We start from the raw sequence: 20,163 nt of genomic DNA, 5'->3' as shown, positions 1-20,163 counted from the left end.
TCCCACCTTGAATTATTTTAAAGTAAGTCCAGGATTTTGTGTCATTTCACCGTAAATGCTTCCATATCAATATTGTTTAGGGACGTAAAAATCTGTTGTAAAACTATGAAAAACTCTTGACAAAAATTTAAAGAGAAAACACAAGATTTGAGCCAGTGGTTACTTCTGAGAGGGGAGGGAGGGATAGGATTAGGAAGACAGCAGTCTTAAAAATAATGGTAATGTGGGCACACAGATGTTTGTGCTATTATTCTTATCCCATGAACACACACACACACACACACACACGCACACACACTCTTCAGTACCTGTTCAAAATATACTTTAGAAAACAATTCAGACAATTCAGTCTGGCGATCTGTGTCCACTTTGGGAGTATATATGAAGTCAAGAGACTGATTAAAGGAAGTTGGTAGGCAATGGCAGGAACTTCTATAGAAGCCCTTGGAGAGCATGACTTATAGCCTCTGGAGTCTGTGGGGGTACAGAGGCTTATGCCCAATTCTTGCCACAGAAACTCTTAAGGTGAAAGGATATTTGGTATTGCCCAAGAGGGAAGGACAAGAGAGAGGGCTTCAATGCCTAGATTTCCAAAGTTTATGGGGGAAAGATGTGGGTTTTTCCCATGGACCAAATGGACACCACAGAAACTAGACTGGTGTTCCACCTCAAAACAGAACTTGCCTCAAAGAACCACCTATGAGGGTGAGGTGACTCCAACAGAGAGAGTGTGAGGGTGTACTGTTGGAGTAAGAACTGAGGAACAGGTACTAAAATGTTACCTGGAGATTGCAACATCTGGGTCAAGGAACAGAGTGTGGGGAAGGTCCCTCCCACTGAGGAAGTCTCTGAAGAAATTGCAAAAATTCTCAGCACAGAGGCAAACAGCAGTTTGTTAAAACACTGATGTTTGGGGCTCACTTTTAGAGATCCTGATTCAGCAGGTATAAGGTGGAACCTGCAAATCTACATATTCACCAAGGTCCAAGATGATGCTGACCAGCTGGTCCAGGAACCCACTTTGAGTAGTGGGTTCTAGGAGACTCTCAAAATGTAGCCTCTGCCCCGTCTCTGGACTTATCTCAAACCGTTTCCTCCTCACTCTATGTTCTGGTGACACCAGTTCCTTCAGTTTCTTAAAGTCAACAATGGTCTTGCAGGCTTAAGAGCTTCGAATTTGCTGTTCCCTCACCCTGAGACACTTTTCCTCAAGCCCCACTTTGCTGGGCTCTTTTATTTCTCAGCTTAAATACCACTTTTTTTTTTTTTAAAGATTTTATTTATTTATTTGTCAGAGAGACAGAACACAGCAGGGGGAGAGGCAGGCAGAGGGAGAAGCAGGCTCCCCGCCGAGCAAGGAGCCCAATGTGGGACTCGATCCCAGGACCCTGGGATCATGACCTGAGCTGAAGGCAGCCGCTTAACCGACTGAGCCACCCAGGCGTCCCTTAAATACCACTTTTTAAGAAAACCTTCCTCAGCCTACCTATAAGGTTTGGTGCCTTCACTCTATGCACCCTTCTTTATCACATTTACCACAATTGTAATTACATAATAATTTAGGGAATTTTTGTTTGTTGTCTGTGTTCCTTACTAGATCCTAAGCTCCACGAAGGCAGGGAATTTTTCTTGTTTTTGCTGTTTTAATCTTAGTGCTTATAACAATACGTGGCACATAGTAGGCATTTGTTATTGGTTGGATAAATGAATGAATGAAGGCATCTAAATTTCCCCAAAAGTTGGAAGAAAAAGCCCCTAAAGATATTTCAAAATATTTGTATAATATTTTAGACTATGTATCATAATACAATTGTTTATAATATTTTTATAATTCCCCCGTGTCATTTAAAATATCCTTTGTCTTTGTAACGAATTTATTTCCTGAGTATGTCACTTGCAGGCTAATGTCCAGAAGTAACAATAGCAAAACTAAGCAGCCAAAGCAGGCGTTGATGCCTATAAAGGGTAAATTTGTGCCTCTTCAGAAGGTTGTGTACAAGCAAACATACTTGGTGTGACCCAGCTGTACATTCCTGGGAAAAGAATTTGAAGTCAGGATACAAAAAGGGATCACGGCCATTTGCTGTGAATTCCTACAGACACTTTTATCTGTGGGTAATGCATGAATGTATTTCATTTTCTAAGGCACCTCCTCCAATGAAGCTATGTCCAAGATTAACAAGCTCTTCCAAAACACTACCTTCAGTGATGGAGGATCTCCCCTCTACAAAACAAAGCAATTTCTGCCCAATTAATTTGGAAATCAACAAATACACCAAAAATGATTTTTCAGTTTGCTAAACCAGAGTTACAAGAGCATGGATAACATACTGATTACACAGAGGGGTACCCAGAGACAAGGTTAGACCTCACTTGCCAGGTACGCTTATTACATTTTCTTGCAAAAATAGTGAAAGGATACTTTTCTTATTGACTGCCATGTTTCTATGTGGCAAACCAAAATGTCTCATTATTATTTTAATGCATTTTTAAGGTATTCTCTGGATCAAAATCTGTGCTTCTGGATTCTGTGGAGATGCCTTAGGAGTTTTGGGCTTCTTCCACCCCAATGCTCTTCAATCTCAAAACCTCTAATTTTATCCTTAAAACTGTGTGTGTGTGTGTTTGTGTGTGTAACTTCATAACATGTAACAGATTCATTGCTGGAGAAAACTGGGAGGAGTAGTTACTGCTAAAAGAAGGTTGGAAAACACTACACCAGTCTGGAACTAGTAGAAGTTAGTTCCAAGTGTTACCTGTTTATATATAGTCCCTTTGTAATTACAGAGATATTGTGTCCAGATTTCCCAGTGTCCAGGTCATTCCTTGGAATGTCTCCAGTGCCACTACCCTCTCATTTGACCTTCAGTCCTGCATTTCCAACTGCCTATTGGATATTGTCCCTCGGTCTCCTCAGACTCAAATCATCAACCTCCGCCATATGTCAGCCACATCTTCCATTTTCTTAGTCCTTGCCAATGACCCCGATATTCTCTCAGGTACCCAGCTTCAAACATGTGGACTAACATTTTTTACTCATCCTTCCTATCCAGTCAGCCACCAAGTTTGGCTTGATTTCTTTTCTTCTAAATCTTGCTCACTCACAACTTCTCTCTGCTTTCCCACTGCCCCCATTCAAATCCGATCAGAACATCTGATGCCTGGGATATCTTCCACAGCTTCCTAAGCAGCTTACTTGCTTCATTCTTTTCAAGTCTAACTCATCCTTCCAGACTAATTCTACTTAAGTGCTCCCTTTCATCTTGGTACTTCCCTATACGCAACCTTATAAATGGTTTCCAGATCGTTTTGCAACCAAATCTGAACTATTCTGTTTTGCTTTCAAGGCTCTGCAAAATCATCTGGCTCTACTGTCTTTTCAGGTTAGGTCAGTCTCCTCCCTGTCATATAAAAATATTACTCTTCCAGCGTCTGTGCCTTTATATGAATGTGTTAAATTGACCTGGCCTAAAAGGACCCATCCATCTGTATATTTCTTCAATGTTTTCTCTCGTCTTTGCTCACTTGTTACCCCATGTCCTTCACATAGCCAAGTACTTGCGGTTCCTTGAAAACACTTGTCTTTAGACCTATGCACTTGCTTCCTTCTCCACCCTTGGTCTCTTCAAACTAAAGTCACCTCCTTTGTGAATGCTTCCTTTCTCCAGCACTTGAGGCAAAATAATCACATCTTCCTTTGAGCCACTGTTGTGTTCTATACATACTTCTGTTATAGCCCTTATCATACAATGTCACAACATTTTGATTACATGCCTGCTTGATTGCTCTTTTAGATTGTGAGCTACCCTCTCAGAATAATTTTAGACTTGGTTTCAAAACAAGGTCTTTGACCTCCAATAGCTCACAGTTGTTTTGTATTCCCAGTGAGTCACTTTCGTAATTCAATAGGTATTTGTTGAATGAATGAATGAATGAATGAATGAATAAATAAATGAGTAGATTTCTTCCTAAATCCTCTCACTCCTTCTCACCCTACATGTCTGAAGCCTTCTTTGATCTTTCTAGTCCTCCATCCCTTCTCTGAAGACTGAAGAGTTCTTATGGCTTTGTACTATACAAATTTGGATGATTCCTTTAACTGAATCACAAGCTCCTTGAGGGCAGGGACATGTCTTATATTGTCTCTGTCATTGCAATAATCAAAGTGCAGAGCACATAGTAAAAATATATTTGCTGTCCAGTTAATTAGAGTTATGTAAACTCTGGGCTTAGGACAATAATGACAGCTAATAAAAAATTCTAAACTTTTTGTAATATAATTGCTGCCATAAATTAAGTACTAATTCATTCAGAAAATATTTAGTGAATACCTAAGAATTTCCTGGCACCAAACCAGTGGTAGGAAAACAGGCATGAATTCTATCAGGGAAGAAATTCTTCCAGGTAAAATTAGTATTGTTACATAGAAGCTGTTTACATTTTTTCTCACCTTAAAATTTGTAAATTTGTATTTGGTTGATTAAGTAGTTTTTGAGTGACCATAGATTACTTTTTTGGGGGGGATGGGTATCTTATAATTCTTCCTGGCGAATTTTTCTCACGGGAACACTGAATTCTTTTTTTGTATCTGAGATTGTCACAGTCAAGAAATGGGGAGAATCAGTCCTGAATGATCTGGTCTAGTTTTTGTGGTTTTTGGGGGTCCATTCTATGTTCAGAAATTAGTGGGTTGGACAAGACTAATCTAAGTAAGTTGTGTGTGTACTATAACTTGAGTACTCACCAGCTTACCTAGACTGACCAGATGTCACTGAGTGATTTCCATCATGGTGCTGTGATGATATCTCACCAGCATTACCAACCAGACTCCTAGAGAGTGTCATCAGGCATGCTTAGAATAGAAGGGTAGATACTGCCCTGTGTCATACAGTTTCAACCCTTTGTTATATCTTAGGCCAAATGACTCACTCCTGATTTAAACTGAAGTTGAGTTTCTTGTTTTCCTGCTTCTTTATGCATTGGTTTACTTAACATTTCTTAATGACTACCATGGGCCCGAAAGATACAAAGCAGATACGAAGGTGTTCAAGATACAAAGGAAAACCCTTGTCCTCAAGAAGCTCATCTGGATAACTGGATAGTAGTGTATATGCCATTGTAGAAATAAAATTATGTTACCTTTGAAAAGCAAAATTCAATATATGAATATGTCTTTGGGCTAGAATCTCTTGAATCAATAGGCAAATATAAATAGAACTATTATTATTAATACTATTACTGTCCTATAATATGAATACTATGTGAGAAAAAGACAACCTTATTCTTTCTTTAGTCTATTAGTCTTTATTCTATCATTTGGCTTTCTTCAAAATTGAAAAAATACCTCAGGTATTCATTGAATATAGATCCTAAATACTTTCTTGTTTTAAGCTTCAGGCTGTAGACCTGTGCTGTCCAATACCTCAGTCACTGGCCACATGTGGTATTGGGCACCTGAAATGTGGCTGGTGCAACCTAGGACTTAAATTTCAAATTATATTTAATTTTAATTAATTTAAATTTAAAAACTGATAATTCCGCTATTATGAAATTTTGAAGTATGTTTGGAGCAACTTGAGTATGTTAAGCTACTTTTTCAACTGTAAATGTTATGAAATAGAAATGCAGATTAAATATTTCCTAGGAAAATTTAGCAGTCAAATTGAGATGTGCTATTATAAGTGTAGAATTCACGCTGGATATCTTATTAATAATTTTTATATTGATTACCTGTTGAAATGATAATATTTTAATATATGGATAAAATAATACATATTTTAAAAGTTTATTTCACCCAGTTCTTTTTACTTTTTGAAAATGTGACTACTTGAAAAATTTCAATTGCGTACTGTGGCTAATATTATATTTCTATTGGAGAGTGCTACGTTAGACTCTGACTTTTTCTCAAGAGGAGTATATAATTTTTTTTTAAAGATTTTATTTATTTATTTATTAGAGAGCGAGCGAGAGAGAAACAGCATGAGAGAGGAGAGGGTCAGAGGGAGAAGCAGGCTCCCTGCTGAGCCAGGAGCCCGATGCGGGACTCGATCCCGGGACTCCGGGATCATGACCTGAGCTGAAGGCAGTCACTTAACCAACTGAGCCACCCAGGCGCCCCTGGAGTATATAATTTCTGAAACCACACACTTAAAAGACAAACTTAGGAGGATCAGGGTAAATGGAAAGCAATTACCACACGTTACTAATGGGATATTTTTTTACCTTACTTGAGGTGGTGGAATTCCTACCACTATGCAATCCAACTGTACTCTGGTTCCTTCTGGAACTTCTCTGCTCCGTAACTTTTGAGTGAACCGAGGAGGTTGCCCCAGAGGTTCTTCATAGTACAAAGATGAAGGTGAAGACTCGGGGGTGGTGTCTCCACCCGCAGCCTGCTCAGCTTCGCGCCTCTTAGCTTCCTGCCTTTCAAGGGCGTGATTCACTTCATTATCCCTAGTATCTGCAGGGATAGGGATGGGAACAGAAGATCTTTCTCTTCTTTCTGAGATATCTGACAAACTGGAGCTATTTTCCTGCATAAGTTTGTTTTGAGATTCCAATTTACTCTTGTGGTTTTTGCAGGCACGAGGTCTAATCCTTTTGGAGCTATGGGCTTTGAAAAGGGAGGACAGCTCTTCAATGAAATCGGCAGCCTTATTTAAGAATACTTTTTTGGACTGGGTTTCAGAACTATACTGTGGCCTTTTTGCCTCCTGGGGGCTCTCTTCAGAGCTGGTAGGACCTTGAGAGTTATCCTGACAGAAGTTGGGGTCAAAACTTGATTTAGGTGAGTGTTTCATTTGATCAGATGAAAGATGTTTTCTAGCTTGAGCTTCATCTGCTTTCTCCAAAGGGTCGTGATTGATGGCCAATCTTGCCAGATTGACACTTTCATCTAATTCTTCTTGGCTCAAGAAGGCTGAGAGATCTGGAAGGTCATCTTGACCTCCTCCTTCAGCAGCTCCAGAAGGATTGCCAAAATGGAAAGGGTTGGAGGAAGGTTCTGCTCGACTCCTCTCATTGTTTCCCCGATGTCTAGTTTCTGCTAAATAACTCTCTCTTAGAAGTTGAGATATGGAAGTAGAAGCTTCTAGGCTGTCGTCTTGCATGCTGTCAGAAAATAATAATAACAAAAAGTTGGGTCATTTCTAAAGAATAACAGATCTATAAGCATGATGGATTTTTTTTTAAAAGATTTTATTTATTTATTTGACAGAGAGATAGAGAGAGAGCCCAAGTAGGCAGAGTGGCAGGCAGAGGGAGAGGGAGAAGCAGGCTCTCCGCTGAGCAGGGAGCCGGACGTGGGGCTCGATCCCAGGACCCCAGGATCATGATCTGAGCAGAAGGCAGCCGCTTAATCAACTGAGCCACCCAGGCGCCCCTAAGCATGATGGATTTTTAAGAACTTAAAGTTTGAAATTAAAAAATTGCCTAATTTTGATACTTCTACAAAATTTACATTAAAGACTTAGAGATTAACCTTAAATTGTAAAATGAAGAGGAACTGAATGAGATTGCCCTGAGATATAAAATAAAAACATGGGTGATAACCACTCTATTAAGCTCTTTAATACAACAAATTCAATTGTGAAAGCTATGATGTAGCTATAGTGATATTAAATACAACTTCTAAGCATAATTTTGATAATATCTATAAAGGGCTTTTAGTTATAAAGACCTTTCATACACAGAGATTTGTTGTCCATACTCTCCCCTTTACCTTGAATGCAATAAAATATAGAAATTAAAAGATACTGACAACAGCAGTTTTTCATTTCATTCATAAAAAGCCCTACATAAACTGACATTATCTCCTATGGTTTCAAGACTTTTTCATTCAGCTTCACCCACACCGGTTTCTTATTATTCCTGAAATATTCTAAAGTCACATCTGAAATGCCTCAGAACATTTGCACTTGCTATTGCCTGTACCTGGAATGCTCTTTCTGACAATGCTATGTGACTCACTTCTCACTTCCTTCAATTATCCGTCCATCTATTCTCTCCTCAGTGGTTCCTTCTTTATGACCCAACATAAGATGGCAATCCCCTTCCAGCCTATCCTTTTTACTCAGTTTGGTTTTCTCAGTACCACTTATCTCCATGAGAAATATCTGGCACGCACATTTTTAGCAGCTTGTCATTTTCCTCCCACTAAAATGTAACTTTTACCAATGCAAAGACTTAGATCCCAATAAATAACTGTTAAACTAATGAATAAACTCTTCTTTGAATTGGAAAAGAAGATACAACATAATCTCATTTAGTTACTGAAAACATCAATTTGATCTAGTTCATGAAAATAAATAATGCTTTTGGTTTTCGACTAGAGACAAGTTGTTTAAATTCATTATTGTTTACAGATTCAATCTGCTCTTGAAAAGTGTAATGATTTAGCCTTTTCAGATAAAGGTATAATTAATTTAATTTCTACGAAGATATGAGTTAGAGCCTAGATTTTTAAAAATCTCTTATATTAACATTGGTGAAGAGGGGATATAGGAGACAGGGAAATGAGGTTCAAGACAGGACACCCCTAAACTGTATTTCACTGTATACCCTTTCCTGACTTTTGAGTGTCAATTATATGAGGATATTACTGATTCAAAAAATAAATAATTTTTTAAAATATTAAGAAAATACTACAGTAACTTTAGTTAAAAGCCCCCCTGAAGTAGAGAGTTTGGTAATACAAAGCAACTTTATATTATTAACATTTTATCATTTATTTAGTCACACATTTACTAGAGGGATGGCAAACTCGTGACCTGTAGGCTGTTACTTCTCTCTTTCCTTAAAAGATACAGCTAACAGAGTACAGTGTTCTTCCCGTAGGATCTTGAGTTTCTTAACACTCTACTCCTTCAGTCACCACCAATCAATCAGAGATGGTAATAGAGATGAAGACCGTTTGTGATTCTTGGCTACTACCTGCTAGGCCTTGTGCTGGGAAGATGGAGAGGAAAGTAATCTAAATCTTTTTAGGCTACACATAATTCTTTTTTTTTTTTTTTAATTTTATTTATTTGCCAGAGAGAGAGAGCGAGAGAGTACAAGCAGGGGGGACTGCAGGCAGAGGGAGAAGCAGGCTGATACGGGGCTCGATCCTAGGACCCTGGGACCATGACCTGAGCCGAAGGCAGACGCTTAACCGACTGAGCCACCCAGGCATCCCTAGGCTTTATGATTCTTTTTTTTTTTTTTTAAGATTTTATTATTATTATTTATTTATTTATTTATTTATTTGAGACAGAGAGAACGAGAGAGAGAGAGAGAGCACATGAGAGGGGGGAGGGTCAGAGGCAGAAGCAGGCTCCCTGCCAAGCAGGGAGCTCGATGTGGGACTCTATCCTGGGACTCCAGGATCATGACCTGAGCCGAAGGCAGTCGCTTAACCAACTGAGCCACCCAGGCGCCCCAGGCTTTACGATTCTACAACAAAACTTGTTTCAGTTCATTCCTTTCCTTTCCCTTATATTACAGCCTTACTTACATCACGAAGAAGGCTTCCTAGGAACTGCTCTAACTCTAGAGCTTTTAGAGTGCTCTCCAAAACTAATGTCTAACTTGGCAAAGTAAGCAGTCACCTTGAGAGGACAATTAGAGACAGCTGAACGGATCACCTACAGCCAAATATTTTTCCACATGCTTGTTACAGCCTGAAATTGCCACTACTGGAGTCATTTGTTTGGGTGAAGTCTATTGTGCCTTAAAGATGAATTAAAAATGCACAGAGGTTGGATGAGTGCAAAGATTTATCTACAAAGATATTCATTACAGTATAGATGATAGTATTAAAAAATTGGAACCATGTTCAATAAGAAGTTAGTTAATTGAATTATAATATACTCATTAAATAGAGCTATCCAGCTATTTTAAATTTGGTAGCACCGTAGATGATACACAAAATGGTATATGAAAATATAATTGATACATCAATTGAAAATTTGTCTCATGTGTGCATTAACTATATAGAAGAAGAGTTAAAGATATGTACAATAAGGTGCAAAATGCTATTTTAAAATGTAATTAATAGGGGCGCCTGGGTGGCTCAGTCGTTAAGCGTCTGCCTTCGGCTCAGGTCATGATCCCAGGGTCCTGGGATCGAGCCCCGCATCGGGCTCCCTGCTCCACGGGAAGCCTGCTTCTCTCTCTCCCTCTCCCCCTGCTTGTGTTCCCTCTTTCGCTGTGTCTCTCTCTGTCAAATAAATAAATAAAAATCTTAAAAAAATATATATATATATTAAAATGTAATTAATATACTGATGAAAAATCCTTCTCATTTATAAATCAACTATTTCATTACCCTCATTTGAATTTCTGCATATACAGTTGACCCTTGCACAATGCGAGGTTAGGAGCGCCAACCTTTGCACAGTCAGAAACCCATGTATAACTTTTGATTCTTCCCAAACATAACTACTAATAGCCTACTATTGACCAGAATCCTTGCCAATAGCATAAACAATTAAAACATATTTTATATGTTATATGTATTATATACCACATTCTCACAATAAAGTAAGCTAGAAAAAAGAAAATGTTTTAGGAAAATCTTAAGGAAGAGAAAATGCATTTACAGCACTGTACTGTATTTTTTAAAAAATCTAAAATAATCAATGTATAAGTGGACCCACACACAGTTCAAACCCATGTTGTTCAAGGGCCAACTGTATTTAAATGTAAGGGGAAAAATTAAGTAATTTATAAATCAGAATAGTCTTCTATTTGTTGAACACTACTGCATATTGTGTTTTTTTTATTTTTTTATTTTTTTTTATTTTTTATTTTTTTTCATATTGTGTTTTAATGTAACTTCGTCTCTAACTCTGTATTCGAAGATGGCTTTAATCTCGAGCCAACATGGAATGAGCATAATTGGCCTTGGGATCAGATTGGTTTTCAAATTCTGGTTTCATGAACTCTCAGCAGTTGTGTGACTTTGAGGAAATTACTTACTTCTCTGAGCTTTGGATTCCTCATCTGTAAAACATGGATAATACCTAATCTCTACGAGAGTGACGATTAATAACATCATGAATGCAAAGTCCTTAAAACAGGGCCAGCCCCTGTAATGGACATTCAAATGATGTTAGTAAAAAACAATATTTAGGTGGCTCAGTCGGTTAAGTGTCTGCCTTTGGCTTGAGTCTTGATCTCCGGGTTCTGGGATGGAGCCCCACATTGGGCTCCCTGCTCAGTGGGGAGTCTGCTTCTCTCTCTCTCTCTCTCAAATAAATAAATAAAGTCTTTAAAAAAAAAAAACAATATTTAGGTAAAGGTGATGTTAACGTTGAAAAACTTTTAAGAACTTTATATTTATGATGGAAGTAGGTAAGAAAATACTCATAAAAAGTAATCACTGCTCTCTGTAACCATTTTTTTCTTTTTTAAGAAAAGAAGCCAGGCGCCTGGGTGGCTCAGTCGGTTAAGCGTCTGCTTTCGGCTCAGGTCATGATCCCGGAGTCCTGGGATCGAGCCCCACATCGGGCTCCCTGCTCAGTGGGGAGTCTGCTTCTCCCTCTCCCTCTGCCTGCCGCTCTGCCTACTTGTGCTCTCTATCTCTCTGTCAAATAAATAAATAAAATCTTTAAAAAAAAAAAAAGAAAAGCCAATTGAGGTGCAAATGTGTGCTTGTCTGATGCTTATGGTTATAAGAAATTATTATGATAACAAAACTTTCGAGTATTCAAAATAAAGAATTGCTTTAATGTTTGAATTTAATTAATGTTTAATTAATTTATTTAATGTTCTTTAATGTAGTGTTTATTACCTAAAAATTTGGAGTTAGATAGATGTGGTTCAGATCCCAGTTCTGACACTTTCTGGCTGTATAAACTCAACAAAGTCACTTTTAACCTCTATAAGGCTCAGCTTACATGTCTACAAAACAGGAATAATAACACCAGCCATCTCATCGATTGAAGTGATGATTAAATGGGCTTGGCATTTAGTAAATGTTCAGTAAATGGTAGTTGCTGCTATTATTATTATTATTATTATTATTATTATTACATAACAACTCTAGTGACATACCAAGTGGTTGATCCTAGGACAAAGTTTGAAGAGCAGCTGAGCTGCAGATTTGCAGTTAATTCAGCACCACCCATACTCTGTTGAAATACATGTAGTCTCATGAATGAACTGTGTTGCCTGCAGATTTTTGTATATATTTTCTTTGTTAGGTGGCTGCCTGTCCCCACCTCCCTTCACTACCTTACTGGGCCAAGTTCTACATGGTCTTCAGTTCTTAGCTGAGACATCGCCGTGGGATTTCTTCTTTGTTCTGGGTTGGGTACCTCTGCAATATGCTCACAAAGCACTCTGTTCTTACCTCCAAACACAGCAATTATCACAACATAGTAAATTGGCCTATTTACTCTTTGGTCTACCTCACTTTGTGTTTGTACAGCACCATCTCTGTGCACACAAAGTGCATAGAAGGGGATCAATAAATATCTGTTGAATTCTTTTGTTCATTAGAATTTCCTGCTAAATCTGTTGTTGTTTATCTTTTATTTTAAGTGCAGGATAAAATAAGACAGATAAATAGAAATCATATTTACAAAGAAAATGTACAGAGAAAAGAAAAATATAAACTGGTAAAAGCAATAATAACTTCAAGGTGACTTTCAAATGAGAATTTATTTATGGTGGGTAAAATAACTGGAATTATGCTTTTCTTTCATACCAGAAGTATCAAAGAACATCTGATTATAATCAGAAACCTGGGTTTGAATCCCAGCTCCAACACTAAAAAACTGTGTTATCTTGAGCAAGTCATTTAATGATTCTGAATCTCAATTATTCTCATCTTTCCAATGGCATAGAAACAATTACATTTCAGGAGATTCTCAGATGCAAATGCACGTATAAATTGTTAAGCTGATGAATATTACTTATAATAGGAAATAAGAAAATGTAGCATTTTCTCTTTCAGGCATTAATGTAAAAACTATCTGTTATAAAATTTGTACTTTTAAAAAGCCCAAATGCTATTATGGATAATGTAGCTTTCATTTATTCATCCAATAAATATCTATTGAGCATCTACTATGTGCCAGGCACCATTCTAAGCCCTATGGATTCAGCAGTGAACAAATGACAAAGTCCCTAACCTTATGGAGTCGACATTCTAGTGGAGAAGACATAAGTTAAGAAGAAAAATAAATAGGGTGCCTGGGTGGCTCAGTTGGTTAAGCGACTGCCTTCGGCTCAGGTCATGATCCTGGAGACCGGGGATTGAGTCCTGCATTGGGCTCCCTGCTCGGCAGGGAGTCTGCTTTTCCCTCTGACCCTCCCCCCCTCAGGCTCTCTCTCTCATTCTCTCTCTCTCAAATAAATAAATAAAATCTTTAAAAAAAAAAAGAAGAAAAATAAATAAGGCAAGGGAATAGGGAATGAAGGGGAAGAGAGGAAGGTATGCTATTTCAGCTAAGAGATCAGGCATAGCTTCTAATGTAGTAGAGAGGTTAGTGGTGTGATCATCTGGGGGTGGAGGGGTGGGGAGAATGTTCCTAAGTAGGAAAAAAGTAAGTGTTAAGGCAGAGGTGAATGTTTGCTGTGTTCAAGTCAAGCCCATTGTGCCAGGAAGTGAATGAAAAAGAAGAGTAGAAGAAAAAGAAGTCAGAAAAGTACAAAGTTAGATCATGTGAGGCCTTGCAGATCATGGGAAGGACTTTGAATCTTATTACATGTGTAAATGGGGAAGCATTTTAAAGTTTTGAGAAGCAGATGGCATAGATTTGAAAACACTTAATCATGGCTGCTATGCAAAGAATCAAGTTGAAGGGAGCAAGTGTGGAAACAAGCAGATCAGTTAGGAGCCTTGCCATATGCTATGTAAGAGATGATGGTGGTTAGATCAATGAATGGTACCAGTGGGACATGGTGAGAAATGATCAGATTTGAGGTATTTTTTAAAAGTAGAGGCAGTATAATTTGTTAGTTGACTGAAGAGAAAGAGCAGAGTCAAGGGTGACTCTAATATTGAGGGCCTAAGCAACTAGGTGAGTGGTAGAATCATTTCTTTGGATGAGCAGGTTTCAGGAAAGGAAATTAAGAATTATCTTAGACATTTCATCTGAGATGTTCAGAGTGACACTGGACTTGTTTCCTTCTTTCTGCTTCTTACAAAATTGAAACAGATTTAGTGCCACTTTCAAAATAAGAATGAGTAATTGTCTGAAAATAGATCATGGATAAGGTGAAATTGTCCTAGGTTAGAAATGAAACAATGCGGCATCAATAATCAAGACAGACTTTAGTAAATAATTTAAACTAATTTGGTGACATAGAGGGCTTATTGAATGTTCTTTACTTTACTTTGCTAAATAGCTCTATTTTTTTCCCCTGGGATTTCTCCTGACGAGGGGATTTGCCCTGAGAACTTGCTGAAAATTAAAGGTCTGGTTCATAATAACAAAACTGTTGATGTTGATACCTTTGGGCATATTTCTCAACTCATGTTAACTGGGCACTACCTTTTTTGTAGGCTCTAAGAAGACCTTGTTGGAAATATCATGTGGTATACATCTACCTTTGGGTTATAATACGAATATTTAAACTGGGGCATTGACCAGAGAATTAGCAAAACCTAATATGAAGTAACTTGGACTCATGTAAACACTGAAGTTTTCTGGCTATGAAGTATCATTAGATATCTAAATGAAAAAACAAATCTGGTTTCTAGGTAGACACAAAAAAATAGCTTAATATTTAATAATTACTCATGTAGAGAGCTGGAATGGGACAAGATAAGACATCTTTAAGTAACTTACCTCTAACCTGAGGATGAGCAAACTCCCCTGCTTACTTCATAGTTTTGTTTGTGAAATTTGTTTAAAAATGTACTTTAAAAATGCAAATTGAAGGTAATGATTTTCTGCTGATGTGTAATTATTATACCTAGAATGTTTTTAGGGGAAGAATCTTCAACAAAATTAGGCTTTGCTTCCCTCTCTTTAATGCTGGTATTGACCCATTTGTCTTGCCTTCCCTGTCCTATGATGTCCCACACAATAGAAGTATCTAATTCAGTTCTTTCAGAGAAACTTGCTGGGCCAAGAACCAAATCCCATTACATAGGAACTAGTCCTGGAGAGTTGGGTACAGATCATCTTTTAAAAATTTGGCTGCAGGGGCTCCTGGGTGGCTCAGTTGATTAAGCATCTGCCTTTGGTTCAGGTCATGATCCCAGGACCCTGGGATCCAGCCCCACGTTGGGCTCCTTGCTCAGCAGGGAGGCCTGCTTCTCCCTCTGCCCGCTGCTTCCCCTGTTTGTGCTCTCTTTCTCTCTCTCTGTCAAATAAATAAATAAAAATCTTTAAGAAAAAAATAAAGGTGCATTAATTAAAAAAAAGTTGGCTGCAGAGGGGATGCGCTTTGAAGTAAATCCTTCTTCATTGTTATAGTTTTCATCCATTACTATTACAGGGATCACCCCCATCTTAGTTTTATTTCTAGTCTACTTTTGGTGTGAGTGACATTAGTAATTTAATAAGTTAGTATATGTTGCATTATCAGAATAAGGACATGAAATATATGGAAATAAGTCAGTAGCAATATGGAAATAGTGTAAGGTCTAGTCTCTTAATTCCTCTTTCAGTTTGAAAGAGGAAAAACAGCAGATAAAAACAAATAGAGACAAATGCATACATTAGAAGAGAATGTGGAACTAAAGAGGCAGAGCAGAGCTAATACATAGGAGAAACAGTGGGAATCTGTTTAATTAGGGACATTCCTTAAAGGGCAGGAGTTAAAGGAAGGAAAAGGTTTTTAGATAATAGGCCAAGGGTGAGTAAGCCATTCTCTTATTATTGTTTTAATTAATTGGTAAAGGTGGGAAGGTAGGAAAGAAAGTAAGGATTTAGTTTGAGTGGGAGAAAAGAGATTGGCTTCTATGAAACATACTTTCATACGTTTTTGAATACAGAACAGGATAAACACGTAGGAAAGTAAAGGATACTGAAGCCAGAGCCCAAAGTTAGTATTTAACCTTGACAGCAAAGAAATTGTGTAAAAGTAAACTCTACAACCTGTAGAAAGGCTAATGAAAGGCCAACAAGAAGACTTCAGGCATCTAGGATGTAAAAAGAGTTTGGTGGTAGTCATAAGAAATGAGGTTTTCTAGCACTCTCAAGATCTCACCGTTTGTGGTGAACTTAGCTCTTAAACAGGAAATCAAAAATGAGAAAACGTCGATCTCATTAACTCAAAGATTCATTTTAAATAAGAAAAATAAGAAAACAATAGAACATTTTCATCCCTCTTCAGCCTGTCAATTTTCTTTAGATGATGAAGGATTTGAAAAAGATAACTTCCCAAATTACATTGATATAACATGCTGGCTAGAGTGGGAGAGGAGCAAGTACCCCAAAGAGGCTCCAGATCTGAAGATCTAGTTTTAGTTCAAGTGCTTGGTGGGAAGGCTGTGCTGTGCCCCTCCTGGAGGGTGTAGAGCATTGTGACTCTGAGTGGAGGTCTATGCAACACACAGCCTGTGCAGAGCCTGTCAAGGTGACTCTGGTTATACATGAACTCTGAAACTCTGGTGACTGCAAGTAAATAGTCACATAAACATTTGTGCCCACCAAAAATGTATTTGCTGAAGATATGCTCTTAAATTTTTAAACAGGTTCTTCTGTCTGTACTTGGGTTGTTCCCTTTAAGCAAAAGTGCAATGCCCTAGCAGTTTTAAAAGCTCTTTGTCAAGTATGAAGCACCACAGAAATTTAAGAAAATACCCCATGGTGTTTGATTCTTCTATATCTCCTAAGAGAGGAAAAAAGTTAAGATAATTCTTTCATTTTCTGGGTCTTGTTAAAGGTAATGACACCAGGTGACAAGCAATGCCTTTGTCAAATCTCAGTGTCAATGAAGGAAACTACTGTAATTATTCTGGGGTTAGCAGCATCATTCGTCTTGTATTTTCAGGTTAGCAAGCTGAGTTCATTACTCCTATTACATATAAGGAAATAACTGTTGAAAAATTTAGCTGTCACTTTATTTCATTAAAGCCCCTTCACATTGAAACGTGATTTATCAGCTGTCCTGTTTCTTCCAAAATAAACCATCTCTATGAATTCCAAAACCCAGCTTGGATTAAAAACTCATTCAATTTTTGGTGTCCATGAATTGTGGTTCTGAGTCCATTCCACTGAATGGACTAAGCACACTGTAATAGGAACATATAATAGAGCCTGTATTCTAAATTACAGATCTATAGAACTGGGCTTTAACACATTAGTATGAGTTCCAATAGCATTAGCCATATTCTATAAGTGGGAATAGAGACAAACTTCCAGAATTTGGATAGTGTCCAGCTGTTTGTTTCATAGTCCATTATTACAAGATTCTGTAATGGCTATAATTTTGTCTACTGACAAAATAAGTATAATGTGCATATATTTCAAATTTCCTGGAATGGCCTTGATTTTAAATATTTTGTTTGTTGTCAAATCATGTGTCAGACAACATATCTTAATTTTTGTTTAAAAATATGTTTATTATAGCTTTAAGTATAGACATTCTCAATTTCCTAGAAAAGGATTATGGATTTTACGTGCACTTAAGAGTTATTATTAAGGAGAGACTGAAAAGTTGTGACAAATTCTTTATTGAGAATTCATTTCATTATTATCAATGTGAAAGTAATTGAACCGTAATTTTTTGAGAAAGAAAACGATTTGTTTCTTTCAAACTGACTGACTCTAGGATCTTTAACAAGTATGAGTAAAAATCTGTTGATAAAATAGTAAAATTTCTTAACACCACTGCTGTAATGTTTACTTTTGGGGAATGGAAATACAGATTAATCCATGTTCACTTTTTCTTTGCTTATATGGTTTTTAAAATATAATTCAAGATGTGCGTCTAATTACTGCTAATAGTGCAATGTACCAGGCCAAACACTTGCCACTGACTGTCAAGTGTCTTTCTGATGTAGTTGAAGAGAAGAGAGAGAGAGAAAGGAGAAAGAAAGAGCAATGTCCTTTGAGCAAGACTTTTTGCAGCTGTTGTGTGCATTAATCCAGGGAGCAGATCTCCCAACACTAAATATAGCAAGCATATCCTTTTACATGATAAAAAAAATTAAAATGAAAGTCTTTAACTACGGAGTCATATTATTTTAGATTTGATTTCCTTTAAAAAGGAAATCGGCATCGCACACATATTCTCTATACGAACACCATTATTTTAATAAGTGAATGTGTGGAAATACCAATGAGGTATGGAACATGTTACAACTTCCTCTGCTGAGGTATTTCTCCTTAGGACCCAAGGAGGCTGTGATCTCTGTGAGTCTCATCAATCCCCTCTGAAACCTTTACATGTAGAAAACTTCATTTTTTCGCAAACTTTTGTGTCCCATCATACATAATTAGGAAGCTATCCTAGGTTTCACTCTAAACAGCAATAACTAGGTCTCTGAAATATCCCTTTTCCCATTGTCAGTGCCCTGTTATCAAAACACACTTGAGAACTTAAATCTGGATATTACCTTTCTTTTTTTAGTTGACCCAGATGAGGATGTCCAACCCAGGCAATCCACTGCGATGACAATTATCCAAGGAGAACTTTTGAGATGAAAGCACAGGAGGAAAAGAAAATTCTTCACGCCCTTGGAAATCGAGAGTAGCCGTCCATAGAGAGTGAGGAGTTAACCTTAGTTTCAGTGAAGATGGCTGTAAGAAGCTGGACAACCTGTCACCACCGGAGCCAGAGCATTTGTCAGCTCACAGGTCCCAAGTTATTTTGAGCTGTATAAACCATGTGCCTGTGAAACATTCCACCTGATTGGACAGGAGAAAACTGAGCAAAGGGATTCCATAGCGGGACAGCACCTATGGGCAGTGGGGGTCAATCAGTTTTCCTACCTATAGAATTTCACTTCTAGCTAGAGGCCCAAGTTGTTTATTGATTTATGTTTGGAATTAATACTAAATTCAGACACCATGTTCCATCTGTCAAAGAAAATGGCATTATTTTTGAAATACATCAGAATTCTTAATTTTTAGGAACTTTAATTTTAATGGAAAATTTATTATCATTTAATCACTGATACATTTTAGGAAATTTGGCTGTGAAAAGCCACATGAAGCTGAGGCCTAACATTTTAAAAGTGGAGAGTTTTGGAACCGTTCATCCAAAGGCTAAGCAAAAGCGGAGAAGATAACTAACATTAAAAGTTGTTAATTAGAGATCACAAAAACAAACAAACAAACAAAAAATGGAGAGGAAAAAACCATCAGCCTGAGAGTAAACCCAGTAACGAATTAGTTTGAACAAACTGCATCAGAAGAAAACCAATCAGATACTGTTTAAAAGTCAAAATGACTATATAACATAATAGATTACAACTCCTATTCTTGTATTAGTATCTGGAATAACATTTTTGTGTATTATTTGAAAAAGTCTATGCCAGATGTCTTCTTTCACAAACATTACCAATCAATAAAAAAGAATGCTTAACCAAACCATCATCTGCTCAAAAACCTTCTTTGTCAAAGTATAGGTTCTTTGATATTAATTTCATACATTTTCAGAATAGAAATTTGGGGAAAAAGAAGTTAACTCCATTGCTTGGTACAGATTAAGTGTGCTGTAATGTCATTAATCTTGGCAGAAGCCTGCGTTTTGAAAATTCAGGTAAATGTCATTGATTATTTTTTAGAAGGATCATTCTTAGATTTGGATAGCATGAAATACATTGGCTTATAGCTGGCTTCTTAATTAAATCACTCAACGGTTTGTAGGAATTCTTCTCATTCATTCATTCATTCAATAAATATTTACCAAATGCCTACTATGTACCAGGTACTGGGTATAAAGCAGTGTACAAAATATACCAAAATTCTTAACCTTATGGAATTTACTAAGAGCTCTTTTTACCTTTTTTAGGCATCTTGAGACTCCCTATTGTATATTGAATAGATATAACATTTCTTTGTTTATTATGATCACATCAGAGGTTTCACTACTCCCTTCTTATGCAGCTTTGTATTTACACAGGCAAAGTGAAAAAAAAATTGAGGAAAACTTTTAAATAATCCAGGTTAAAATTACTATTACTGAGGAGGGAAAAAGGTACAAAAAGAACTGAATTATGTGGATAGTTTGTTTTTATTACCACGGTAGTCCAGATCTTCAATGACAGATTCC

General features: G+C 37.3%; 1 protein-coding gene across 3 annotated transcripts in view; it reads right to left on the bottom strand.

Moving 5' to 3' along the window:
* LOC118017893 (myopalladin) overlaps positions 1 to 20,163 on the bottom strand; it is a 103,344-nt gene that overhangs the window by 67,923 nt on the left and 15,258 nt on the right. For 2 of the 3 annotated variants that reach the window (XM_035016220.1, XM_035016226.1), the window contains exon 2: positions 6,223 to 7,110. In XM_035016220.1, the coding sequence (XP_034872111.1) occupies positions 6,223 to 7,109 (887 nt within the window). In that variant the 5' untranslated portion in view covers position 7,110. Of the gene's footprint in view, positions 1 to 6,222; positions 7,111 to 18,502; positions 18,785 to 20,163 lie in introns of those variants that run through there. The other variant, XM_035016214.1, reaches the window with a different exon arrangement.

The sequence above is a fragment of the Mirounga leonina genome, unplaced genomic scaffold (genome assembly GCF_011800145.1).
Source record: "Mirounga leonina isolate KUSES-001 unplaced genomic scaffold, KU_Mleo_1.0 Mir_106, whole genome shotgun sequence".
NCBI classification, from domain to species: Eukaryota; Metazoa; Chordata; class Mammalia; order Carnivora; family Phocidae; genus Mirounga; species Mirounga leonina.
This window is presented reverse-complemented; position numbering and strand designations above follow the sequence as displayed.